The sequence below is a fragment of the Coniosporium apollinis genome, assembly GCF_000281105.1.
Source record: "Coniosporium apollinis CBS 100218 chromosome Unknown supercont1.20, whole genome shotgun sequence".
NCBI lineage: Eukaryota > Fungi > Ascomycota > Dothideomycetes > Coniosporium > Coniosporium apollinis.
In genome coordinates, this window is record NW_006913282.1 from 25575 (window position 1) to 50414 (window position 24840).

Genomic DNA, 24840 nt, shown 5'->3' on the forward strand with positions numbered 1-24840 from the left:
AGGGAGCATTATCATCGTAGCCTGCTGGACATGGTTGGAGTTGCCAGTATTGATGTGGGGATGAGGCACGCGCTTGCCACCTAAGGCACGACTTCACGACGTCACATGATCAGGGTTGGTGACGGAACGGTCCGCCTCTAAACCTCCGCAACGCAGCCGCCCGAGCAGCATCAGATTTCACGAAAGATCCAAGGAATTTGGCCTCTGCCAGAGGACGCCTCAGCTGAAACCGAGTTATTTACTATCAAGATGCCGACATTCCAGGCCAAACCTTTCCGCCCCTCTTCGGCGTCCAATACGCTACCAGCCCGCTATCGCGCTCTTCTACGGAAGCACCCATTCGCCTTATTTGGCCTGCCTTTCATTGTTACGATGGTTGCTGGGAGCTTCTTCCTTACGCCTGCGGCGGCGCTGAGATACGAGAGGCATGACCGCAAGGTGCGGCAAATGAGCAAAGAGGAGGAGCTGGGCATAGGGAAGGACCGGAGGAAGGTGGATATGAAGGAGGAGTACTACGTGAGTACATCCAGAAGAAGTGTCAGCAACATTTTCGGATTCGCGTTTGCTGATGGTCTTGATGTACAGAGACTGGCTGCGAAGGATCTCGACGACTGGGAACAGAAGCGAGTAAAGCGGCTAAAGGGCGAGCACGATGGGATTCTATGAGCATCAGAATGTTGTTTGACAGCTGGTATCTGCATTGTGTCGGTGTCGAGGCGCGTATGGTGCATGGAACTGGAGCTTGGCGTTGGTATATCGACACTCCTCGGACACTCTTTTATTCACAATGGCATCGGCTGGCTTGGAAGCGTAAAAGCATCACAGCCGCCACACTGGTACGTCTAATCCATGCCAGACGTGCGATAAATGTGTCACATTCATTATACGAATTGAGGACAGGCAAGCCGGGAATACGCCGGACGCACTGGATGCCTCGATTTCGACGAGCTATAATACCTAGCTAGTTGGAGGGTCGGGACTCACCATCTTCTAACCTTCAGAGTTCGTGAGTGGTTGCAGCCTGCGAGCAATGGGGATTGTGTTATGGGCACCATATTCTGCTTTCTATTCTTATATGCGACTGTAGTGCTCCTCATGGCTCACCAGATACCACATGCCGTGCTTTTGAATTAATACTTGGCGTTAACACATCAAGCGGCAATATCTCCGTTTTCAATTCTCGCGTCTTCTTCTGCTTCGGTTCTGGAGCTACAGCGTCCGCATTAGCCGGTGCCGCCTCGCAACAATGTGTCCTGAAGTCGACACACCTTTTTCATTCTCCTGAACATAAAACTTCCTCAGCAGCATGATGGCTTCTTCCCGGAAGATACCTCCATAGACCGGGTAGGATTTATCGACGCCTGGACTGCCGCCCACAACACACGTTAGCAACAGCTTCCTACTATCAATCTCGTCTCTACTGACTGTCATTGTCCCAGAAGCTGACGCCCTCTGGGGACAATCTGATGTTCCGAGCTGATGACCAGTCCTCGTCTGAAAACCAAAGGGTGACTTACTCGTTATGCACATTCAATACTCCCCCAGTGCCCCCAAATCTCTCATTCCAGCACCCAAAATACACAGCCCTGATGCCAAACTGCCGAAGCGCCGAAGCACACATAACGCACGGCTCCACCGTAACATACAGATCCGTCTCCTTCAAGATGCTGATGGGGTGCTCGGCCAGGATTTGAGACAAAGCTACGAATTCTGCATGCCGTGTACCCTTCAAATCTCCGGTTAGATACGTTGTGACTTGGACTGGTTGCTGGGCTGTGCCTCCTAGCTCGATGTAGGGGTGCTGGCTTACGTTTAGAGCTCTGTTCGTGTCGTTCATGCCTCTGCCGATTACGGCGCCGTTGCGGACGAAGACGCAGCCGACGGGAGTTTCGTCGTTTGCGAGGGCCAGCTCTGCCTTGTGGAATCAACATGCGCATGAGATGGTCCAGAACTACTATTTAAAATGGGCGGAAGGATTGATACATCATGAAATAAACGGTCAGATTTTGACCGCGTTGACTAGCTAGAACGATAAAATTTGGATAACGGAGACAGAGAGTCTTTAATGAAGAAACATCTGGAGCCACGCGGAAACACAACAGATGTTACTTACCATTCGAATAGCTTCCCGCATAAAGCGCTCGTGATACTCTCTGTTGTCCAATTGAGCAGAGGTCGAGGTTTGTAACACAGGCCGAGCCTGCAACATCCTGAACAGATTCTGCAGAACAATCGGCCGTAGCAACAGCCGGAGCTCTCTTTTCAACAAAACTTATGAATCTTCCAGAGACCGGTTGGAATGTTCAGAACGGGTTTTCGCTTTTGCTCCAGACTTGAGATCTGGGTTCGCCTTAGGTTGGCCTGATCAAGGTTCCGGGGACGCGTCCCAAAAGGGCAACTATGAGGGTTTTCCGTAGAACAACGCAAACGAGGAGAGGCCCCAAAGATGTTCAGACCATGTTCCAAACATATTGGCATGTCAGCACGAAAAACAGTCCCGACGTGAGTGTGACGAGGGACTTCGTAGGATGCACGGTGAGCCTTCCAGGGTTGGTGTTCTCATGCAACTTTCTGTATACTCATAGTGCGTTAACCGCTTCACGGTACTCTTCTACTAGAACGCGCCATGCTCGATTGATGGAAGCCTTTACAAGATTCGCAAGCGCCCATCAAAGTGCTACAGTACGAACAGGTTCTAGTTACCATTCAAGCTACGTAAGGTTAGGCCCATTACTGGTGCCACATCTATTCCTCCTGCCTCGGAGCACTGATGGCACCCTTGACCCGACTATCCAGAAATCTCTCCAACTTCCCAAAGTTCTCGAAAGAGCGGTCTCCCTTGCCCTTCGCGGCGCCAGACTCCCCTACAGCACTGATCCTGAACTCACTCCCAAAACTCGGGGGCCCCAGATACGTACGTAGCGTGATCTTGAAGTTCTGCTCCGGCACACGTAACGTCGCTTCCGTCTCGAGCGGGCCCGTAATACTACCAACAACAGCATCCGCGGTTGATTGCGCTTCCGATTCCATAGCGGCAAGGTTAGGACCGCCTGCCCGAAGGGTGAATGACGCCTCGGCGCCCGCCTCTTTACGCGCTGTACAGGTCGTCTTGAGATACTCCCGCAACAGACCGACATCCCTCCAGTGTTGCAGCACTGTTAACAACGGACGCAGTATTGCCGTTACGGGCGGCTTGCGCTCTTTATCGGTCATCGGGGGCGGGACCTGTGAGCGGAGGTGCAGCCGCTGGCGGTAGCCGTGCGCGAGGAGTACGCGGAGCGCGAGTGCGACTCGCTCGGCAAAGGCGTCCTGGGTGTGGCCGTCGTAGTCATCGAGCGTCTCATCCAGGTAGACCTTGTCTATCAGGATATGTTCTGTTACTTCCTTGGAGCCGTCGGGTATTGTGTTACTCGCTTTCGGCGACTTGGCGGGTACATTTATGACTCCGTCTCGAGTCTCGATGTAGTAGCCATGCAGCTGCCGCGCCTCTAAGATCATTTCCTGGTAGAGCTCTTGTTCAAACAGAGTGTCGCGAGCTCTGTGGACGAGCTCCTCGACCGGGGCTTGTGCCTTTGTATCTATCGCAGCGAGCCGCGAGGAGCCGATGATCTTGTCCTGGTGGCGTATGCGGACGCGAATGGCCTCGGGACGCTGTGTGAGAGCTTCGTCGAGGATGATGTCGCCTTCATCGTTGCTACGCAAAGCCGAGAAGCCGCGGCTTTTGAAGCGAGGCGCGGCTAGAAACATATAGTTAGGCTGCATATCACCACCATGAAAGCTCCGAGCGTGCTTGACATACCATCTACGCATCCAATCTGCACACCCAAAACGTTCTTCTGCTGGGGAACCCGACGTATAGCCCACCCTTCTCGGCTGAGCGAAAGCACCTGCTCCCAATACTTCGTCTCCTTCTTGACCTCCTTTTCGAGCCTTGCTGCACCCACGAGCAGTGAGTCAGCCGCCGCGTTGAGACTCTGCATCTTCCAGCCCTTGGTCACGACGTCTTCGTTCCGCAGCTCTGCATTCGTACGCTGTGTGGGTGGCCACTTCTCGTAGTGTATGGTGCCAGGCGGAACGAGGCTTTTGAGGGCTGGCGACATGGACTGGGTGCCCTGCGCGGGCGCATCTTTGGAGAGCAGGAGCGAAATCATATCGAGGGCCATGGCGGCTTCCTGGTAAGCCTGGCTGCGCTTGCGTCAGTGCAGCTCGTCCGGACGGAAGCAGCAGCGGAAGCAGCATACCCTACATAGCGGATCAACTCCAGCCGCGCGGCTGCCAGTCCTTCGCGCGTGTGCACCTTGTCCTCCTCCTCTTCCTTGTCGTTCTCCTCGGTCGTCTCCACCAATCCGGCTTCTTGCGCCTCAATCTCCCGGCGCAGGCCCTCTTCGGTCACACTGCGGAAGTGGCCACGCTCAGCATTGATGCGCCAGATCTGCTCGGCGAGGGTATGGGCGCCGTTATTCTCTGCAATCGCTGGTCGCAGCGAGAGCTGGATTGTTGAGGACTCGGTGGTGTTCATTTAGGGGATAGGTGGGGATATTCGTAGCTGTATTGGGTTGTACTAAACCATATATCATCCAAGAGGGCGCGATACCAGCCAGCAAGTGCTGTGGGATATCAGGTGTAGCTTGCGCTCTGTAAGCATTCGATATGGTGAAGCTTGTAGGCTATGGACAGCTGCCCCGCAAGGATTAGGTTTCCCTGCAGGAACGCGACTGGGTTGGTTTTAGCGTATGGCGGCTCTTCCCGACATCGATAGCTTAACGCATAACAGCTTAGCGCATGACAGCCCACCCTCGCATGTGACACAAACACTGCCGTCGCTGTTCCTCCTCTCTTCTCTACCAAATTGCCCGCCATGACAACCAGATACAGAGTCGAGTGTATGGTCATTCCTTTCGCCTTGCGTCAGTACAGCTTCAGAAGAACTGACAGAACCTACAGATGCACTGAAGGTGCGTTTCATCCAACTCCCCTTTCCACCTGGAGCTGCTGACAAGGCTGGTAGACACATCGCCGTGATCAACTGGTATGCCCCTTGGTAACCCCTGATAGATGCTCCAGACGCTGATTCTTCTGCAGATAGAATGGGTCAAAGGCCTGCTAGCTGTGCCCTTCGTGCTGCACTCGCAGCCGACGGCGGTATTCGAGCCCCGGCGCGAGTCCGTCGACCAGATGGCAGCTGGGGCCCACCGCCGCTACGCAGAGATCATGCGAGATGTTGAGGAGCTCATCAACGACCACAGTCAGTTTCCATCCTCCCAACGGGGCCTCACCCTACAAACCATCCCTGACTCCAGACAGTCGCCCACCAAAAAGCCGGCACCCATGCGCACTCCAAACTGAAGCTCCTCGTCCCCTCCGTCGGCATATTCTTCACGCCCCTCCCCCTCCACGACGCCTTCATATACCAAGATTCGCGCCGCTTCATCAGCTACCGCCGCTTCGTGCCCCCCTCCTTCAACGACATCCGCCTGATCCTCAACACCGCGCAAGTCATGTCGCTCGTACGCAGCGGCCCGCTCGAGCTCGTGACCTTTGACGGCGATGTCACGCTGTATGACGACGGGGAAAGCCTCACGGCGGACAACGTCGTCATACCACGGATACTGCGGCTGATGCGCGCGGGGACGAAGGTCGGGATCGTGACCGCGGCGGGGTATACGGACGGCAAGAAGTATTATGGACGGTTGCACGGATTGCTGGATGCGGTCCATGCGTCGGACTTGCCGCTGGCGCTGAAGCAGAATCTGGTCGTGCTTGGGGGCGAGAGTAACTACCTCTTCAAGTTCAACAGGGACCATCCGGATCTGCTGGAGTTTGTGCCGCGCGAGGAGTGGGTGCTGCCGGAGATGGCGCTGTGGCTTGAGCAGGATATTGATGCGCTGTTGGATGTGGCGGAGGTGGCGCTGAAGGATTGCATCAAGAACATGCGGCTGCAGGCGCAGGTGCTGCGGAAGGAGCGCGCGGTGGGGATCGTGCCGGCTGTGGGGAGCAAGCTTGCGAGGGAGCAGTTGGAGGAGACAGTGTTGGTGGCGCAGAAGATACTGGTACAGCTATTTCTCTCTCAATCTACCAAGCTTGACAGAACTAACGTCCCGCTCAGGAGATGTCAGAAGTCGGCCGCCGCCTCCCCTTCTGCGCCTTCAACGGTACTGCCCCTTCCTTCTGTTTCCTATCCCTCGCTCCGTTATGAAGCCGCACTAACACTTCCAGGCGGCAACGACGTCTTCATCGACATCGGCGACAAGTCCTGGGGCGTGCTCGCCTGCCAGCGCTTCTTCGGCGGCATCGAGGGCAGCAAGACCCTGCACGTCGGCGACCAGTTCCTGTCTGCCGGCGCCAACGACTTCAAGGCTCGCTTGGCGGCTACGACGGCTTGGATCGCGAATCCGACGGAGACGATTCAGCTGCTGGATGAGCTGGCGGAGTTGGATGAGGTTGTGCAGAGAAAGATTCAATAGGTGCGACTATTGGACGGGCTATGTTCGCTGTGTTTCTGATACCACTCTGAGCTTTTGACTAGTACATGCGGTGTTAGATAGTGTTGATAGGTACTTTTCCGACAGTAAAACCTCGATTGTTTTTTCAGTGTGTTCCCGATCCGGCCACAATATCATAGCTGTTGCAAAGCAGGGTTCAACATAATCAAAAGGCGAACAAAACGAGGACGAGTTTCTATTTTAGCCCTCAAGCTACCTACGTTTTCCCAAAAACAAAAACCCCCTTCCCTTTCCTGAACCCTTCCAACGTCCCCCTAACCGCCTCCACAAGCGTCTCCTGCTTCGTCTCCCACTCCCACTCGACCTTCTGCCACGGCACATCCCTAAACTTCCCCTCCCGCGTCAACTGCAGCACATGCTCGACCGTCCTCTTCTTCTCCTCGGGATTCCGCTCGCTCCACCGACTCACCCAAAACCCATCGAAGTGTATATCCTTGAAGATGAGCAAGCTGGCCGGCACCTCCGTCGGCTGCTTCGCCATCGCGCCGTACGTGACGAGATGGCCGCCTTCGGATAGCGTCTTTGCGAGGGAGGTGGCTGCTTTGCCGCCTACGCAGTTGAGGCCCAGCTTGACCTCTTCTCGGCCGCCGTGCGTGACTTCTTTCACCCGGTCCCGGAACTCGCGGCTCTGGAGCTCCTCGTCCGTGACCACGACATCTGCGCCCAGCTCCTTTAGCTCGGTTTTTAGGTCTTCGACGCCCTGTGGCCGCTGCCGTATCACGTTGATGCTCTTATACCCCCATAGCCGCCCCAGCTGTATCGCGGCCCGTCCGACGCCGGAATTCGCCCCGTTCTGGATGAACCAGTCGCCTTCTTTCAGGGCTGCAAAGTCGCGCAGCATGCGGTACGCGGTGCAAGGATTGACGCTAACCGTCCCGACCTGCACGGGCGAGAGGCCGGACTTGTCGTCGATCTTGAGGAGGTTGCTCTCGTCGCATTGCGCGTGTGTGCGCCATGTCCCGAAGCCAGGCGTCTTCTGTATCACCCAGTCGCCCCTTTGGACGCTCTTGACGCCGCTGCCGACCGCGATGACTTCTGCGACGCCTTCGTTTCCGGCGACGGCGACGGGGTCGGATGTCCCCAGGCTGGTTGTGAAGGTCGGTTTGGAGGGGTATACGCCTTGGATTTGGTTTATGTCGGCGGGATTGATGGGGGAGGCGAGGAAGCGCAGGGTGAGGTTTTTGGAGTGCGCGGGGCTGATGGAGTGGGTGTGCAGGCTGAGGGCGTCGGCGGGCTCGCCGTATTTGCGGAAGATGAGCGCGCGGGCTTGCTCGTAGCCGTAGGCGGATATGAGGCGGGTTTGTGTGCAGGTGGTGAGGTTGGTGGATGAGGAGGTGAGGAGAGGCCTGGCGGCGGACTTTGCTATTCGTGTTGGTGCCATTGGTGTGGTTTTGTGTTGCTGGTGGCAGAGGCACCTTTTGATGAAGCTCAAGCTCCGAGGGAGAATGCGCGATGACGTTGCGGGGATGCCGAGGTGGTGCCGGATCCGATGGTGTTTCATGCCTCAAAGCTTTTACAACGACAAGATGGATGAAGCTTACGGCGTCTCCCGACGCCATATTCATCACAAAATTCCACCATCATCAAACTACTGCAGCCAGGGCTGCTCTAGAAACCGAGCAGCGGCATGGCTTCTCCGATTTCCTATCATCATGTCAGATCTTGAGTCTCGACTTTTCTGAGCAATGCTTACAATTTACATAGTCTTTCTTCTCAGCTTTTCATAGTACTCCTTAGTCTGCGCCTCTATGTCGAGGACTTCATACGGCTCTTCCTGAGCCCAGATGGCCGAGGTGGGGCGACAGAAAGCATTCTTGCTAGTTGGTGCTGCAGTGGGCCTGCTGCTGAACCGGCGTGTAAGGCACTTGCCTAGCTTCTTGAAGATGTTTGCCATCTTTGATTGTCTAACGTGCTTGGTCTTGCGATATTGATGAAGATTTTGAGTTGTGATGATGGTGTATGTATAGTGCTTTGAGATACTACCGCGTAGTGTACTTGAAAGTGCAGCTAAGGGAAAGCAGATTTCGGGAGCGCGGTGCAGCATTCTTAAAGGCGTAGGTACAGCTTCCAGAACATTTCGCATCACTCGTGTCTGAGCGGATTGATCCAAATTTTGTTGTTTGGTTATTGTACTTTTTTGAAAAGTGGTTCGGAACTTAGCGACCCACGGTTGTAGGACCCCACAACGTTGACGATAGACGTTACCTCTCCCAGCCACGATGCAGACACCTTTTCCGTAACAAGATGGTTCTGTTCTTCACGTCGCGATTTGAGCCGCTATAGGATAGTGATAACTGAAGCATATTAAGAAGCCCTACTTCACAGGGTTGCAGCGATTTGAATGAAAAGATTGGTATTATGGCATCCCAGCGAGGACGTTTTGGTGCCACTTACCAGCTGTGACTCACCTTTGGCGGCCACTAGTACCATGGAAGTGATCAATCCAGAAGTACATGTGATGCGACCGCGGAACCGCATCGACGATCGCAAAGAAAAGCTGCGCCGTTCGGATGCTCTTGCGGCAGGGAATGCACGGCGCAGGCAAAGATGATGGAAACGAGCATTAAAATTGCATCAGCATCTAGTGACAATACGCAGGAGCGCTTTACAAAACGGGTTGTAATGCTATTGCAATTAATGTACGAATAGCTGACATGAAAGTTCCAAGTGAAAGCAGAGACTTGTAGCACAACGTTAGATTGGTGTGTTCTTATAGAGCAATCCCCATACTCGACCATACAGGCTTCCAGTTACGCAGCTAAGTAAAGGTATGTATGAGCTACCTCTACCGCCACGAGTAACGCCCAACTGCCTGCCCGCGTGATGGATCGAGAGAGGACTTAGGTAAGACATGAGGATCGTAAAGGATGTGCAATATAGAAAGCAAGCTACGTCTCTGTATGCTCGTCAATATGACATTAGGGGGTATGTGCGAGTTTCCAGCCATGCCAGCTAAGCCGCGTTCCCCGTGCCGATCCAATCATGTGCCAGGTCCTTGTGCTCCAGGACTATCGGCTGGCTGCAAGCGCTCAACGCCGCCATACTAGTAGCAGGGCTATGAACACAGGCTCTCCGCGTGTTTAGTCGTTGTTGTGTACGATTTGTTCAAGAATAGGCCTTCTTGGCCAGCCATCAACGCACAGCACCAGATCACCCAATATTCTTAAACATGTCCTCCCCACCCAAACTCCCTCCCGTCTCCAAACTCCCCAGCTCCGGCAATCTCGGCGGCGATGGCTCACTCCTAATCGGACTCGAAGTATACGCACCGAGCTGCGGCGAGCTGTTGAAGCTATCCACCCGTTTGTCTTCCTGCGCAACGATGTCCGCCTCGTCCACACGGCCGAAGAAACCACTGCGTCTCCTGCCCGAGTTGAACCAGCTCCCGCTCTTCCGCCTGGCTATGCTCGGGCGGCTGACAACGCTGCTTGCGGTGGGAGATTCGGACGGTGATTCGCCGCTTGGTGTGCGTGGAGAGGGCACGGAGTCCGTGGAGTTGTTGTGGCTGTTCATGCGGAGGCGCTGGAGGCTGAGGAACTTGCGGACTGAGGACGGGCGCTTCATCTCTGACCTGCTGTTGCTGTTGCTAGTTGCGTCCGTCGATATCGTTGCCGCTGGGCTGAGGTAGCCGGGCATATTGGAGGGAGAGATGGGCGAGGGAGCTCGATAGGGCTTTGGGCTCGCCGACGGGCTTCGGTCAATCGGTGATGTGCGTGCGCGATTGACTGGAGGTGTTGTTGGGTAGGCGCCGGGGATGTGAAAAGAAGAAGGAGAGGTAGGGTGTGAGGATAGCGGACCGCCGCCAGGCGTTGGCGGGCGTGGGATTATGGGCGAGGCTGGCGGTGAAGGGATGTTGGTGCCTGCTGTGAGGGAGAAGTCGATTGGCTTGAGATCAAGGAGTGTGAATCTGGGTGACATGTTGTTGATGATAGAAGGTGCTCGAGTCGTCAGGGGAAGCTGTCAATGGACGTCGTAGGAAGAAGAATGGAGTGAGCGTTACTTCCTGTCAGATTGTGGGGCGATTGACGAGGGCAAAGAGGCAATTGAGCGCACGACAGGTGAAACAGTAGTCGCAGGACGTCTGCAGATAAAGAGTGGCACAGAAGAGAGCCCCTGCGATAGGGAGTGACGCTGTTGTGGTTCACAGGATGCATGCACACGGCCCGTTTGCTGACTGGGAGCGAAAATAGCCGTTTCTACAACGTGTATCCTGGCTCCCTGGCAGGAGGCGCTTGCGGGGGGAGCGCCACAAGGGCAAAACAGCCAGAGGGCCGGGGCAAGAACTGGCGGGAGTTCGCGACTCTAGCGCGTCGAGGGGCGGCTTGGGCCCTGCCCAGGCGAGATTGTGGCAGCGCCACCTACACAGCTGCCGTTCCCAGCCTTTTACCGCGGGATGCCGTGTCGCGTCGTCTAGGTGCGAATGCATAAGCCGACTAAACAGTATCTCCGGCTTATGTATAAAGCTGGAAAGACTCTCCGGGCGCTTTATACGAGCCTCTCTTGCTCGCTTGACAGAACGAACTTGGTAGCGTGCAGGCAAATGATCTTCGCGTCATGGAAACCTCTCATAGACAATTCATGTCGCTGCCCGTGGGTTATAGTACCGTCCCACCGCTTCAATCTGAATATGATACCCTCACGCAGGCTTCGGGAGGAGAGCCAGAACCGATCCGTTCGCAAAGAGGGAAAGTAAAAAGAAGAGAGACAACCGCCACCGTGTTTTCACCTACACCACGGGATGCAAGTTCCTCCGCCCGCTCAACGTGTCGACAATGCCCTTCAGTTCCCTCCAGAACTCATCCTTCGGCCTCCGATTCGCCCAATCCGTGCCTCTCCTCTCAACTTCCTCCATAGGACTAAATCTGACCTTCGCCCCAACGACGCCAATAACCGTCGTGCTCATCGGATCGTCCGCGATCTCGTTCTTGCCCATCTCCGCGAAGGTCTCCAGATGCTGCAGACTCTTGATGCCGAACCTTGTGGCCCTGATACGATCCATGGGCGACGGGCGGTTGCCCTGCTGGAAGTGGCCCGGGATGGCGGGCTTGCACTCGAAGCGGCCCTTTGCCTCCTCGGCGATCATGCCCGCGATGACCTCGGTCGTGTAGATCTTCGACGCCTTCTCGTTGCGCAGGATGATCTTGCCCGCGCGGTTCTGACCCCGGTCTTTTGCGAAGGACTCGCGGAGGTAGTCGATGTCGCGGTCGAGCATCTTGATGTTGATGCCTTCTTCGGGCGTGTAGACCGCGACTGCGCCGATAGACAAGCCTGTGATGGTGGCGACGTAGCCGGATGCGCCGCCCTGAGTCTCGACGACGAAGGCGCAGCGCCGAGACGACGAGGCGGATTGACGTAGCACGTCGCAGTACTCGATCAGCGAGTTGAGGCACGTGTCGCTGCCAAGCGAGTACTCGGTCCCTGGGACATTGTTGCTGACGGTCGCGGGAAGGATAACCATGGGGATCTTGAAGGAGCTGTAGTACGCTCTCGCTTTGCGGAGCTCGCTGACTGATCTGAAGGCCTCGAAGCCGCCAACGATGAACAGCCCCTGGATGTTGTACTTAGTGAAGCACATCGCGGTCGTCTCGATGTCTTCGGAGGGTAGGCCGCGGTTCGTACCGATCTCCGATCCGCCCTCGCTCGCCCAGGCCTCAGCGTCTAGCCAGGAGACATCCCGCACTGCACCAATAGGCTGGTCGTCGTGGTGCCTGCACAGCCCGGGGAAGCCGTTATGGATCATGACTGGAGTGTGTCCTCTGGCGAAACAGTATGCGACAGCGGCGCGGGTTGCAGGATTCATGCCTGCAGCAGGGGCTCCGACGTCTGGCGCGAAGTCAGACATGGCAGGAGAAATTTGGTGAGCTGACAGTTACTTACGCATGATGCCTATGCGCATCCTCTTCTCCGGGGGGAGCATCATCTGAGGCTGGACGGTAGCGGTTGTGATCTTGAACGCCTCAAAGTACTCAGTAAACTCAGCATCCCGTAGGCTCATAGCGCGAGCAAAGTCCTTCGCTTCTATGGCCTTCGCGACTTCTTGGGTCTGCTTGACTGCCTCCAGCAGAGGTTTGCGAACGATCTTGTTCTCGACGATGGAGATGACGGGGCTTGGGGTTGACGGCGTGGCTTCTAGAACGGCTTTTACAGCTTCTGCGCCCTGCAAGGTAGCCAGCATGCGGTCGTACGCGCATGGCGAGCCTCCGCGCTGTGTGTGGCCGAGCGTGGTGATTCTGGTATCAAGGTGGAGTTTGTTCGTAAGGAGGTCTTTGATCACGGTGCATGGAATCTTTTTTAGGTTCGTGTCAATGGCTCCTTCTGCCACTATCACGATTGTCTTCCGCTTGCCTAGGTCTCGGTGCTTGAGTGTGTTAGCTTGATGTGTCATCGAGGTGGGTAAGAATCCGTACCTTCTTGATAACTTTGCACATCTCCTCCTCCCAGTTCCCACTGGGGGGGTTCTCCGGGATGACCACAAAGTCAGCGCCGCAGCTGATGCCAGCCATGAGGGCCAGCCAGCCGCAATGCCTGCCCATGACTTCGACCACAAAAGCTCTCTGATGTGACTCGGCCGTGGCATCTATCCAATCGACGGACTCGCAAATACGATCGAGGGATGAGTAACAGCCAATCGTCGCGTCCGTCATGGCCATGTCATTGTCTATCGAGCCGACCATACCGACAATGTTGAGGTGCTTGAACGGCTCGACTTGCTCCGCGGTAAGCTCCTTCTTCTCGACTAACTCGTCCATCAAGCTGGGCCATTCTGACCTGAAGAGGTCCGCGCCAGTCAAGCTGCCGTCTCCTCCGCAGACAATCAGAGCGTCGATTCCCTTGACCACCATGTTCTTCGCTGCCTTTAACCGTCCCCAGCGCTCTTTGAAGGACATGCAGCGTGCCGTGCCAATCATGGTACCGCCTTCGGAGAGGAAGCCTCGAACATCATCCCACTTCATCTCCCTGATCATGTCTCCGCCTTGGACAAGCCCTTCGTAGCCTTCGTAGACGGCGTAGGCCTCGCAGCCCTGGGCGATGGACATCCGCACGACGGCGCGTACGGCTCCGTTCATACCTGGGGCATCGCCACCGCTAGTCATCACCGCGATACGGCGCTTTTTGCCCTCGAGGGGCGGCGGCGGCGCGTCTGGAGACATTGTTTGTATTCTGGGAGCTTGTTTGGTTGTTGGAGGGGTAGCAGAGTGAGAGGAGTCAAGTAAAGCTCCAAGGTTCGTGCAGGACGCTCAAGCCCAAAGATACTTGGGTTTTGGAACTGGTTTGTATGTGAGAATAGGTACATGAAGCTGTAGAGAGCAGGCGGGATAGATATTTGTTCCTGACAAGCGGAAAAGCAAGGTGGGGCAGCGGTGGCCTGAGCAGCTGGAGTCACAGCTCTCCCAAGCTGGAGCGGGAAGCGCACAGGCTTTCGCCACCGACGCGGCTCGATAAGATACCGTAGATACATAGCCTTTAAGTGGGGGCTAGCTGAGATTAGGTGGTCCCTGTTGTACCCGTACATACGAGCAGAGGAACCACGCATCTACGGAAGAGATGCTGGTGTCAGATGCAATATCAACAGAGTGTCTACTGCGTCGGCACCGTCGACCCTGTTTTCCACTTCGCAGATCACTTATGCACAGTTCCCTATTCCGAGGAGTCATAGGGGAACTCAGCCATATATATCGGTCGAAAAGCGGACGACTTCAAGGGCTCAAGCGATATTCAATATTCAATCGTAGAGACTACGGTGATGTGCAAAGCTTAGCTTCTGAAGGTCTGGCAACACTATAGTAGGGCTATCCACCTCAACTGACTGGTGACCCAGAAGTGCAACTTTCGACTCGCCGGTATCCAGCATATCGAACTCTGAATTTGGAGGCCTGACGAATGTACACTCCGGATGGAAAAAGATAGAGCATTCCTCTATGGATATCCGACCACTTGCTCGATCAATTGGCCCGTCTGTAAGTCACCTGGTATCCTCGTTCGAGCACAGGAAGAGCTGTGGTGTATCTCATCGATGTATATTACAACGTATACCCCTTGTTGAACGCTAGGATACCGCATGCTTGCTACATCGAGCCGTGCAGATTCGCCTAAACCGTGAGTTGCAACAGAAGCCGTTAGTACGGATTATCAGCCAGCCTGCCCTGGAGAGTCGAAGGATTTAGCTCCGCTGGAGAGAATCACATTTCAGGTTTCGAAGATTGAAACCTGAGGATGTTTACCGGAGGCTAGCCGCCCGTTACCCATTGTTCCATTACTTGGCTATGTACTGGGTCAGACACTTCTCGTCGTGCGACGCGATTGCTCCAGACGCCCTCCGGAAAGCCGTCATGAGGTTGACAGAAAGGAACAGCCCACGGCTGAAGAACTGGCTGCGTTACTCCTGGCACGAGAACAGCATGAACATTCCGTAACCTCCAAGGTTTCAGCCCCCTCACCACGGCTTGCTTCTTCAATCATCCAGTCCTTCTGCGATCTCTGCTGGAGAACTGCAGGCCTCAGTACGAGAGGGACATAGAGGCTGGCCTATTCTGGGCTGCCAAGGACGGGCAAAAACGAAGTCATTGAAGTCCTCCTGCGAACCGAGCTAAACCCAAACTTGATCGCTGGCATGACTCCCCGAGTATCGCCGCTCAACTTGACCATGCCGACGTCGTGAGGCTCCTGATCGCAGACGAGCGCGTCAGTGTAGGCCTCGGGGGATGAGGAGGCCGATCTCCCTTGTCTTTGGCCGCCGGTACCGGTTCGCTGGATGTGGTCAACCAATTACTGAGGCATTGCAAGATTAAAGCGGACAGTCAGGACGTAAGTCACTGGACGCCTCTTTGCTAGGCTGTTGGAGGCAACCACCCCGATGTGGTGTTGATGCTGGTCGAAGATCACCAAGTCAACGTCGCTCACGTTGACAAAGCTGGTCGCTCCGCCTTCTCCTGGGCAGCAAGAGACGGGTATGAGGAGACAGTTCGGTGTTTCTTAGCTGTGTCCTCCCTGGACATCAACCTTAGTGACAACCGCGGGCGGACAGCACTTTTCTGGGCCGCTGGAAACGGACATGCCAACATCGTGAAGCTTCTGGCCAACGGGAAGCGTGCTAACATGAGCATTAAGGACGTGGACGGACGCAACGTGATGTGCTGGGCCTGCGCTGGAGGCCATAAGATGGTTCTGGACAGCCTGCTTGGATCTCACCGCAACCCAGCATCCAGCTATGTAAGTCTAGGCTAAAGAAGGAATTCGATAGCCCACTTGCGCGTCCACACGGCCGATCCTACGCCCTCGGTCTTCAAACAAGGCGCTCCCGACACGGTTAGAGTCGTTCCTGGAGAAGGATGGACTGATCTCAGAAAAGCCCAAAGACATTCTTGCGCGCTGTGACGTCCCTGTTTGAACTTGGGAGATCTGGGAGATAGACTGCTCGCACTCATCTTTGAAAAGGCGTTGGTCAAGCGCTTGTTGTTGCTCTCGCGTCTCGATGAAATGTGGTCTTGAAAATCCCAGATTTGTCCTAACCAGTGATACGCTGCATTTTCTTGCAGCTCGCCGTATCGCGTGCTGTACCCTCCTTCCTGTCCGAGCGTTGGTACCAGTTACACTCGAACGTATGGCGCACTTCGACCCACGCCTCAGCCCAGATCATCAGCCAAACCGTCCAGAAACCGATCCGCCTGCACCTTCCCACGCTTTTCCTTAATCGCCCTCCTCTTCTCCTCAATCTCCCTCCTCCTCTCCTCCTTCCTCCTATCCCTCTCCTCCCTCGCCCTCTCCGTCTCCGCCCGCTCCCTCTCCAGCGCCTCCATTTCCCTCGCCCTCGTCTCCGCATCCGCCGAGAACTGATAAAACCCCGTCCCCTTCGTCCTGATCTCCTTGCTGCCATCAAAATGCTCATCCGGCGGCGGCGTCGCCTCCTTGTCCCGCTTAGCCGCCAGCGCAGCCATCTGCTCCGCGATCGTGACGTCCGGATTGAACGCCGCGGCCTGGACCGTGTCGCCATAGATGATGTTGCTCGGTGCGGCAGGGCGCGCGGTGAAGCGGTCCGGCTCATCCGCCGCGGCGGCCTTCTTGCGGCGTTCCTCGCGCGCGGCTTCGGCTTTGGTGCCGCGTCGCGTGCGCCCGAACTCGTCTGTGTACTCGACCACCTCGTTCTCCGCCTCGCTGTCCTCGTCGCCAGACGACGTCTCGGCGTCCGACCCTGCCCCTCGCTCCTGCTGCTCCGCCCACTTGCGGTCAAAGTCCACGGCGTATTTCTCGTCCACGTCCTCCACGTCTCCGCGCTTCATGGCGGCGTATAGGCGCGCCTTTTCCTCCATCTTCCGCTTTGAGCGGTGGTAGGTCGCGGCATCGAGGGCGTCGGAGCTGGTGCTGTGTTTCTGCTCGAAGGAGGCGTCATCTATGTCTTTGAGGGCGCGCTTGCGGCTGCCTTTGTTGTGGGTTGCGAAGATGTCGCCTTTCTTGGGGCGGGCACGGCCGGTGGAGGAGCGGTTGGTGGTGCTGGTGCTGGAGGCGATGAGGGTCGAGAGCTGGGAGGTGAAGGCTAGGGTTGTGGAGGAGGAGATCTCTCGGCCGGAGGCTTTCTTTGGGCGGGGGATGCCGTAGAGGGAGGAGTCCTTGGTGGTCATGGTTGCGATTAAGATGTGCAAGCAGGAGCTCGGTGATGGTGCACGAATGATGCGGCCGGCCAGAGCTCCGATTTTCGGCTGACCCTTGATGCATGGCATGGACAAAATGTCAACCCCACCATCCCTACCACGCGGGAGAAAACAGAGAGTTTAGTCTTTGGATTTGTTGACTGAATCCGGGTTAAAGAAGTAGTATACAGACATCTAGCTCAAAACTACTCCATTCACAGCAGTTCAATTAACATAAAGGCCTTCCTTCATCGCCCACCATGCCCGCACCCCGCCAGGTCTGCATAGCCGTCATAGGTGAGCCATCACCCTATAATACCCATTTCGCAACCCATCTGACAAGAGGTCCCAGGCGTCGGCGGCGTAGGACGCTGCTTCCTCACCCAGCTCCAAGACCTCAGCGCCCGCCTCTCCCAATCTCGCCTCAACCCCATCTACCTCTCCCTGATCCTCGTCTCCCGCAGCTCCAAGCTCCTGCATTCGCCCTCCTACAAGCCCATCAACCTCGCAACGTGGGAAGACGACCTCAACGCCTCCACTGTCTCCGTCTTGCCGCCCTCCGAAATCGCCAGCTACCTCGAAAACGCCCCCGCGAGAGTCGTGCTGGTGGACAATACCAGCAACCAGGACGTCGCGAACGCGTACCCCTTGTTCCTGAAGAAAGGAATCAGCGTTGTGACGCCGAACAAGAAAGCCTTCTCCGACTCCTTCCAGCTCTGGAAAGACATCTTCGATGCCGCGCTGAATGGCCAGGGCAGCGGCGGCTACGTCTTCCACGAATCGAGCGTCGGCGCTGGCCTGCCCGTCATATCTACGCTGAAAGAGCTGGTAGAGACTGGCGACGAGGTGCGGAAGATCGAAGGTGTCTTCTCGGGGACGATGTCCTTCCTCTTCAACAGCTTCATGCCCGTTGGCGGCGGCGGGGGTTCCTTTTCCGCGGAGGTGAAAAAGGCGAAGGAGTTGGGGTATACAGAGCCGGACCCCCGCGATGATCTGAATGGCCTGGATGTTGCGAGGAAGCTGACAATTCTGGCGAGGTTGGCGGGGCTGGAGGTCGAGTCGCCGACGAGCTTCCCGGTGCAGAGTCTCATCCCTAAGGAGCTGGAAAGCTGCAGCAGCGGTGATGAGTTCTTAGCCCGGTTAGGCGAGTTCGATGATGATATGGAGAAGCTGAAGAAGGAGGCTGCGGACGAGGGCAAAGTCGTGAGATTTGTTGGCAGCATTGATGTCGCGAAGAACGATGTTAAGGTGGGCTTGGAGAAGTTTGATGTTTCGCATCCTATTGCTGCGTTGAAAGGCAGTGATAACATCATCAGCTTCTACACGAAGCGGTATGGTGATAATCCGTTGATCATTCAGGGTGCCGGTGCTGGAGGCGAAGTCACCGCTATGGGCGTAACGGGAGACCTTGTAAAGGTTATTAGACTCCTGAGTTAGGCGTACAAAAGCAACTATTGAGTGATAGTAGAGCTTTGAAGGCGTGCGATGTTCCAAGACTTTAGTGAACGGTTGATCTCCCGGACCGAGGTGATATGATGCGCCATGGGACTACATAGACATTGACCAGCACCTAGGCTATAAAAAAACAAAGATAATGGATATACGCGGCAATGAGCCTCCGAACGTCGTGACGCAGGACCCTTGCATTTCTACTTCTTCGCCTTCCCAGCTTCGTAGTTGATGTCCAACTGCCAAAGGCTATCCCACGCCCCAGCCCTCGCCTTCGCCGGCTGTCTCGATGGAGAAACGGGCCCTTCAGCGGCGGTCCTGGAAAGCGAAGCCGCAGCAAATTTGAACGGAGAAGCATCTACGGACTTCGTAGGCGAGGCGGCGTTTGATCTTGTATGCGGCACTCCGGCGCGTGCTTTCTACTCGCTCGTCAGCCGCCTTTTTTTGCTTCACGGTCCCCAGAGCAAATCTTTTCTGACCTCATCGTTCGGGTTGTTCTCCGTGTCAACGCCTAAGCCCATGGCAGGCATATGGCTCTCCTCACGCAGTCGGCTGGGCCCAGCATTCGCAGGAGGTAGCTTAGATGCCTCTAGTGCGTCCGCGAGTAGCGCTTCCGAAGAGTCTGCCTTGGTGATGGACGGTGAGCGCAGACTTGCGCTCTTCTTAGAGTTCCCGCTGCTGCGTCTGCTCTCGAGGCTTTTGTTGAGGGTCTTACTAGCATCTGGCAATTTGCTCTTCGCTTTCTCCTCAGGCCCGATTTTGCCTCTGGCGTCTACGCGGGTCACGCTGGCGATTGAGCTTTTGCCGAGACCTGGGGTCGTAGGCGCGCCGCCTTTTTCTTCCGCGGCGTCAAGGAGGTACCAGCGCAGGCCGTCGGATAGTTCGAACGGATTGTCGTCTTCGAAAGATGCGCCGCCGTCGCTGGTCTCGGCGATGGAGCGAGCGCTGTCCATAGTCTTTGAGAGGTCGACGATGCGCTCCTCAACTTTGGAGATGCGGGCGACTAGCCATTCCTTGTTGTGCAATCTGTGTGACTCGTGCTCGCGGAGGAAGTAATGGGGTGCGCCGACATTAAACGCTGCCCAGGGCCTAGTAGCTTGATTTCGGGTGGGCAGGAACAGGGCTAGATCGCCTTCCTTAAACGAACGGAAAGCAATCTTCTCATGCGCCTCACTTTGTGCGCGATGAGACTTGTCGCGGTAAGCTCGGGCTTCTTTTTGCCATTTGCGGGCAGTGTGCTCCATATCCTTGCATCGCTTCTTGACCACTTCACTTACGACGTCGAGGTTCAAGCGGTTTATAGCTTTGAGGTACTCAGCGTATCTCGCCGCCTCCGCCTCTGGGTCCTCCTCGTGCATCCAGTCGAGCAATGGCAGATCCATGGCGCCATCGAAGGACTTTCTCGCAGGCGATGGAGTCGACGCGCTGCGGCTCATCGGTAGCGACGATTCAGCCAGTATGGTGCTTGCTCCAGATTTTGGGGCCCTTTGGATAAGGAACGTATCCTCCTGCTGGGTGACCATCAACCCTAGGTCTTCTAAAAGACGGATCAGCCTCTCATTTTGGGCGTATAGCCTCTGGGTCAACTCCTTGGCTCGCAATTGGCGTTGCCACATATGTGCACCGCTGGCGCTGGCGTCGGCTTTGAGAACCGAGTACTTCTTCTGGAGGGACAGCAGCTCAAGGTCAAGATGATTGTTGTGAGATTTAGCGGCAGCAAGCTCCGTCGACAATCTTCCCACTCTCTTTTCTTCTTCAGTGACTCGCTGGCGTAGTGCTTCTGAGCCAGTCTCGCCTTCAGCGAACTTGGTCCGCAGCTGCTGTAAATGGCCTCGCTCCTCTTCGAGTTCGGCCGTCAACGAACCTACTTTGGCGTGCTCTGTAGCCGCCTCTTCTTGTGCCTTGGCCATTCCAGCTTGTTGCTCCTCAAGCTTATGGAATAGCTGTTCGTTCTCCGACCTGGCGTCGGCGAGAGCTTCTTGCAGATTCTTTACCTGGTTCAATGAGCGTTGTATGAGAGCCTCCAAATCGGATGCCAGATCTGCTTGGTCCTCTGAGGACGGATCTTCTGATGTTAGATGCGAGCGAATGACACGCAGTGCGCGTATGTGTTCAGTATCTGCCTTTCTACGCTTATTGAGAGTATTCTCAAGCTCCTCAATACGACTCTGTGCTTGATGCATTTCGTTGGTAGAGTCCCTGCGAGTTTCGTCGAGCTCGGCAGCAAGAGCCCTCGTCTTCGTGTCATTCTCGGTCCTCTCATTGTGGCGGCTGCCGAGGATCCTGTCAAGCTCATCCTCTACCTCCTCGATCCTGATCCTACATTTTGTAAGTTCTTCTTCAAGCGACCGCCTCTCATCCGAAAACTCCTTCTGCTGGGCTTCCATGTTTTCCATCAGATCTCTCTTCGTAGAGTTAGCTTCCTCGATTTGACGTTGGATGTCCGCCCCAGTTTCTAATCTAGAAAAGGTAGCCTTTTCCATGCCGGCACGGTGCTCCCGTTCTGCTGCCAGCTCCGCTTCAAGACCAAGAATTCGCTGCGTCAGTGCCCTCTCGTCTGTCGCTTGGTTTGATGAGAAGCGACGGGATGAAAGTGAAGAGCGACGCGACTGATCATTCTGCGGTTGTGGTGAGATTACATCCCTGGCAGGCTCGGGCGTCAATGGCTCAGGGCTCGAGACAGCTTGCGGCTGGAACCCACTGCCGATGGAAAGGCGTTTGACGTGGCTTTGGCGATGGAGTAGGTCTTCGAGCTTGCGTACGCGACTCTTCTGACCCTTGAGCTCCTCCTCCAGCTTCGTCTTTGACTCCATGAGCACTCTCATCTCCTCATCACCTCGCATAAAGGAGCCGTTGCCGAAAGCCACTTCATGAACACTGCCAGATTTGAAGTTTGCTACACGCTTGCCCCGCTGCTTTGTCGACTTGTCAGGTTCGTTTGTGACCTGAGCTAGAGCTTCTAAAGTGGCTTCTTGCCCGCCGACACTGCGCAACGTATGCTGATACTCCTGCAGCTCCTGTCGAGTTACGTATGGCCAGCGTTGATCGTCTCCTTGTAAATTAATCTCCACGCCAAGGATCTGCCCCTGCACAGCGTCAAGGTTGACGACATCTCCGATGCTCTTCAGCCACTTCTTTCTACGGCGGCTTTCTTCTTCCCTATAACCTGCAATCTCCTCCGCAAGAGCGGACGAGTCCCCCTTCATTTTCTCAGCCCACTCCCGCCGCCTGACTGACTCGACGAGAAGGGATCCATAGACGAAAGGCAGCCTCGACAATAGCGCGAGTGTTTCGAATGCTTCCAAACCATCGGCTGGTACATCAAGCGAAGACAGTTCGGAGTTGACGGCGGACAGCGTAGACTCGATACCCGCTATAGCTTGCATATGCTCAACAAAATGGGTGACCGAGTTGTTCTTTTCGCTGAGAGCGCGCCGGACAACTTCATCCATTTCGATACTATACTCGGCTATGCTTGGCAAGTAGTTGCGAGTATGTAGTAACGCCATTTTGGAGACTTGAGCTACTGACTTTGAGGCAGACGGAAGGCTTAGAACATGATCGTAATCAGATGCAACTTTCTTCGCAACCACTTCGATCTCCTGCAACAGTCGGACCGGTTCGTCACTTTCCTCGAGCGCAGATCGGTTCTGGCTTTGGTCGATGGCTCCGATAAGCTCGCTGTAATCCGACGCGAGTTTCTTGATCATGTTGCCCATGCCTCTCACACGGCTTTCCAGAGCGCTTGTGACTGACTGGCTAGTTGATACTGCGTTCTTGGCGGCCTCCACATCTATGAAGGTATCAAGCGAAACGCCTCCAGTTGATACCCTCCGTGGCCGCCTCGGGGTTGGGTCGTCGGGTGCGCCTGAGACAAAACGACGAAATTCTGCTTTCGCGGGTATGCTCTGCAGCCGCGCCAAGTCGTCCTCCCATGACTGTATATTGAGTTCTTGTTCCTTGACCACGTCCTCAGACCATGCTTGTGCCTCCCTGTGCTTCTTTTCCAGACCGCGGATATGCGCTTCATGATTGGCCGTAGCGATACGGACGCCTTTGTCAACAATAGTGCGCTCGTCGAGGTACTTCTTTGCTTCCGAGCACATTGACCGGCATCGCTCGACCAAGCTCGTGGCCCAATCTCGTCTTGCTTTAAACAAGACCTGCCATGCTCTCAAGTCGTTTTGATTCGACAGGGTGTCTGGCGGGTCCGGAGGCGTGAAAGGCTCTGGTAGTTGTGTAGATGGGATTATGGAGTCGGGTGACTGATTTGCAGGGAGACTAAAGAGGTCTCGGTCGTATACGAAGATTTCCTTTTCCGTGAGCAGCGCTTGGAGCTTGACATGCTTGCCGCGGGTGGTGAGGAGTATTTGATCGTGCGGTGGTATGGAAGTAGCTTTGGTGATGAACGAGCGCAGAGCGTCTAGAGAGCTGAGGGAAACAGGGTCGGCATCGAGCCGTGAACCCGTATGGGCTACAAGGAGTTGCAAGGACATGCGCTTCTACGGGGCCTAATCGTGGAGTCAGCGTCGCGCAAATGCAGATGGTCTATCAGGTATCCCTACGAGCACTTTTCCACTTGCACTGCTGATGCCTCGAGCTTCTCTCGAGGATGGTTATGGAAGCAAAGACGACTAGTCAGACACCACTTACCTCAAGTTTCAGACTCGCCCCTTGCCATCACTCGGTTCTCAGGCACGAGTCTGTGGAAACTCCCTTGATGGAAGATCACCGCGGGATAGCTTCTTAGCGGCGGGCAGAATAACCGTCCCCAAGCATGACCAGGTACTCGGATGTGATGGAGACGCTCAAACACGTCAAGTCACGCGAACAAGCTCTGAATATCATCAACCGACGATCCTTAGATTCCACTACTTTCCCCTCCGCGTATAGAAGTTCGCTCATCAGAGTCTGGACACGTTCTGGCTCACACAGTATTGGGCCCGAGTTTCCCATCACTAAGTTCTGTTGTCACCACGTCTATTCACGTGCCGAAGCTCACGACCGCATGATACATACAAGTAAACAAGTTGATCCGTCTCGTCAATGGAGAGCCACACGAGTGATCAACGAGCCGTCATAAGCGAACCAACGCAGCAGAATGAGCTGGGCGACGTGCTGAGCCTGCTGCAAACGAAGGAGGGTAACACACCAGTCCTGTCTGAACGCGAGCAGTTGATTCTCACACTTTTTGATCAAGAGGAAGAGCTACGCCTCGAGTCTAGCTTGTACGAAACTCAAAATGCGGGTATGGCACCATCCTAAGTGCTCTTTGCTGCAATGCTGACTATGTTTAGTGCAACCCTATGATACATCAACACTGTCAGATGATGATATCCAAGCACAGCTTGCCGTCGCAGAGCAGGAACTGCTGGAGGCCAGAGCAGCGTATGCTCTGCGGAATAGGATCGTGCACAACGTCCTAATCACTCATCCAGTGCTTAAGGCCGTTCACGCAGAGCCGAATGCGGATCCGGCTGAGAGGTGCAGTAGATTGCCATAACCAACAACACAAAAGGACGTTTACTAAATCTAATTCAGGAGACTGCTCTCCTTGGTTCATGATAGAGATGTTCTCGCCATGTTGCACAACGATACAACAACCAGGCTCTCCACAGCGGCAGTAGAGCTCACAAAAGCTGAGCGCGGAAACGTCATCGCCAACGAGAAAAACCGAGAGCTAACACAGACTTTGCTGGCCCTTGCTGAAGAGACGAAGTCCGAGAAGACCGAAGTAGTGCAGGACCCGAAACTCCGCTCCAAGTTAGAAGGTCTTGACGCTCAGATTCGGGCGTCGCGTCGGGAATGGCGGACCATGAAAGGCATCACTGCTGCTGTAATCGCGGGCAGCGGAGTGGACTGGGCGCGTGATGATGCCTTGAGAGGTCTTGTCATGGATGACGAGGAAGACCTTGGATGAGGCACGCTATCCTACTAAGGTTTTCAGTCGCATCAGCTTTCCGCCAACGGTAGTGTTATTCGGCACGGCGACAGCAGGTCAGGTCTGCGGCTGGACTCGCTGTCACTCAAGGACTCATCGTCCAGGACTTCAGAATGGAGTTCTTCGGCGCTGTTGCCTTCGGCACCTCGTCCTTTCGGACGTATAAACGGCTTCCCTTAGCTTGCGGATACTCCAGAGTGCCGCAGCGGGTGCGGAACATTCATCTTTATCCTCAGTGACAAGAGCACCACTTCAGACCACGAAATTGAGGCCGTGCAGACTAGGCCCAAGGTCACGTGCTCTGCAGTGTCGTTGATGCAAG

General features: G+C 55.4%; 11 protein-coding genes across 11 annotated transcripts; 4 read left to right on the forward strand and 7 right to left on the reverse strand.

Moving 5' to 3' along the window:
- Positions 1-249: 249 nt before the first annotated feature.
- W97_04483 (cytochrome c oxidase assembly protein cox-16, mitochondrial) lies at positions 250-666 on the forward strand (the record flags this gene model as incomplete). Its single annotated transcript, XM_007782373.1, has 2 exons — positions 250-516; positions 586-666. 2 exons carry the CDS (start codon positions 250-252, stop codon positions 664-666), a joined length of 348 nt encoding a protein of 115 aa, XP_007780563.1.
- Positions 667-1513: 847 nt separating this feature from the next.
- W97_04484 (uncharacterized protein) lies at positions 1514-2209 on the reverse strand (the record flags this gene model as incomplete). The annotated part of the gene is made up of 3 exons (XM_007782374.1): positions 1514-1726; positions 1811-1915; positions 2114-2209. 3 exons carry the CDS (start codon positions 2207-2209, stop codon positions 1514-1516), a joined length of 414 nt encoding a protein of 137 aa, XP_007780564.1.
- A 536-nt stretch (positions 2210-2745) lies between these two features.
- On the reverse strand, positions 2746-4519 carry W97_04485 (uncharacterized protein; the record flags this gene model as incomplete). The annotated part of the gene is made up of 3 exons (XM_007782375.1): positions 2746-3737; positions 3800-4185; positions 4242-4519. The coding sequence occupies 3 exons, from the start codon at positions 4517-4519 to the stop codon at positions 2746-2748; spliced, it is 1656 nt and encodes a 551-aa protein (XP_007780565.1).
- A 339-nt stretch (positions 4520-4858) lies between these two features.
- On the forward strand, positions 4859-6464 carry W97_04486 (IMP-specific 5'-nucleotidase 1; the record flags this gene model as incomplete). Its single annotated transcript, XM_007782376.1, has 7 exons — positions 4859-4883; positions 4945-4955; positions 5009-5029; positions 5083-5245; positions 5305-6050; positions 6107-6152; positions 6217-6464. 7 exons carry the CDS (start codon positions 4859-4861, stop codon positions 6462-6464), a joined length of 1260 nt encoding a protein of 419 aa, XP_007780566.1.
- Positions 6465-6699: 235 nt separating this feature from the next.
- Positions 6700-7884, reverse strand: W97_04487 (uncharacterized protein; the record flags this gene model as incomplete). Its single annotated transcript, XM_007782377.1, has 1 exon — positions 6700-7884. The coding sequence occupies one exon, from the start codon at positions 7882-7884 to the stop codon at positions 6700-6702; it is 1185 nt and encodes a 394-aa protein (XP_007780567.1).
- A 1769-nt stretch (positions 7885-9653) lies between these two features.
- W97_04488 (uncharacterized protein) lies at positions 9654-10421 on the reverse strand (the record flags this gene model as incomplete). The annotated part of the gene is made up of 1 exon (XM_007782378.1): positions 9654-10421. One exon carries the CDS (start codon positions 10419-10421, stop codon positions 9654-9656), a length of 768 nt encoding a protein of 255 aa, XP_007780568.1.
- An 808-nt stretch (positions 10422-11229) lies between these two features.
- Positions 11230-13654, reverse strand: W97_04489 (6-phosphofructokinase; the record flags this gene model as incomplete). The annotated part of the gene is made up of 3 exons (XM_007782379.1): positions 11230-12326; positions 12381-12861; positions 12911-13654. The coding sequence occupies 3 exons, from the start codon at positions 13652-13654 to the stop codon at positions 11230-11232; spliced, it is 2322 nt and encodes a 773-aa protein (XP_007780569.1).
- A 2472-nt stretch (positions 13655-16126) lies between these two features.
- On the reverse strand, positions 16127-17119 carry W97_04490 (uncharacterized protein; the record flags this gene model as incomplete). Its single annotated transcript, XM_007782380.1, has 1 exon — positions 16127-17119. One exon carries the CDS (start codon positions 17117-17119, stop codon positions 16127-16129), a length of 993 nt encoding a protein of 330 aa, XP_007780570.1.
- A 269-nt stretch (positions 17120-17388) lies between these two features.
- W97_04491 (homoserine dehydrogenase) lies at positions 17389-18565 on the forward strand (the record flags this gene model as incomplete). The annotated part of the gene is made up of 2 exons (XM_007782381.1): positions 17389-17425; positions 17481-18565. 2 exons carry the CDS (start codon positions 17389-17391, stop codon positions 18563-18565), a joined length of 1122 nt encoding a protein of 373 aa, XP_007780571.1.
- Positions 18566-18777: 212 nt separating this feature from the next.
- W97_04492 (uncharacterized protein) lies at positions 18778-23073 on the reverse strand (the record flags this gene model as incomplete). The annotated part of the gene is made up of 2 exons (XM_007782382.1): positions 18778-18996; positions 19057-23073. 2 exons carry the CDS (start codon positions 23071-23073, stop codon positions 18778-18780), a joined length of 4236 nt encoding a protein of 1411 aa, XP_007780572.1.
- A 550-nt stretch (positions 23074-23623) lies between these two features.
- W97_04493 (uncharacterized protein) lies at positions 23624-24497 on the forward strand (the record flags this gene model as incomplete). The annotated part of the gene is made up of 3 exons (XM_007782383.1): positions 23624-23825; positions 23905-24061; positions 24119-24497. 3 exons carry the CDS (start codon positions 23624-23626, stop codon positions 24495-24497), a joined length of 738 nt encoding a protein of 245 aa, XP_007780573.1.
- Between the last annotated feature and the right edge of the window lie 343 nt (positions 24498-24840).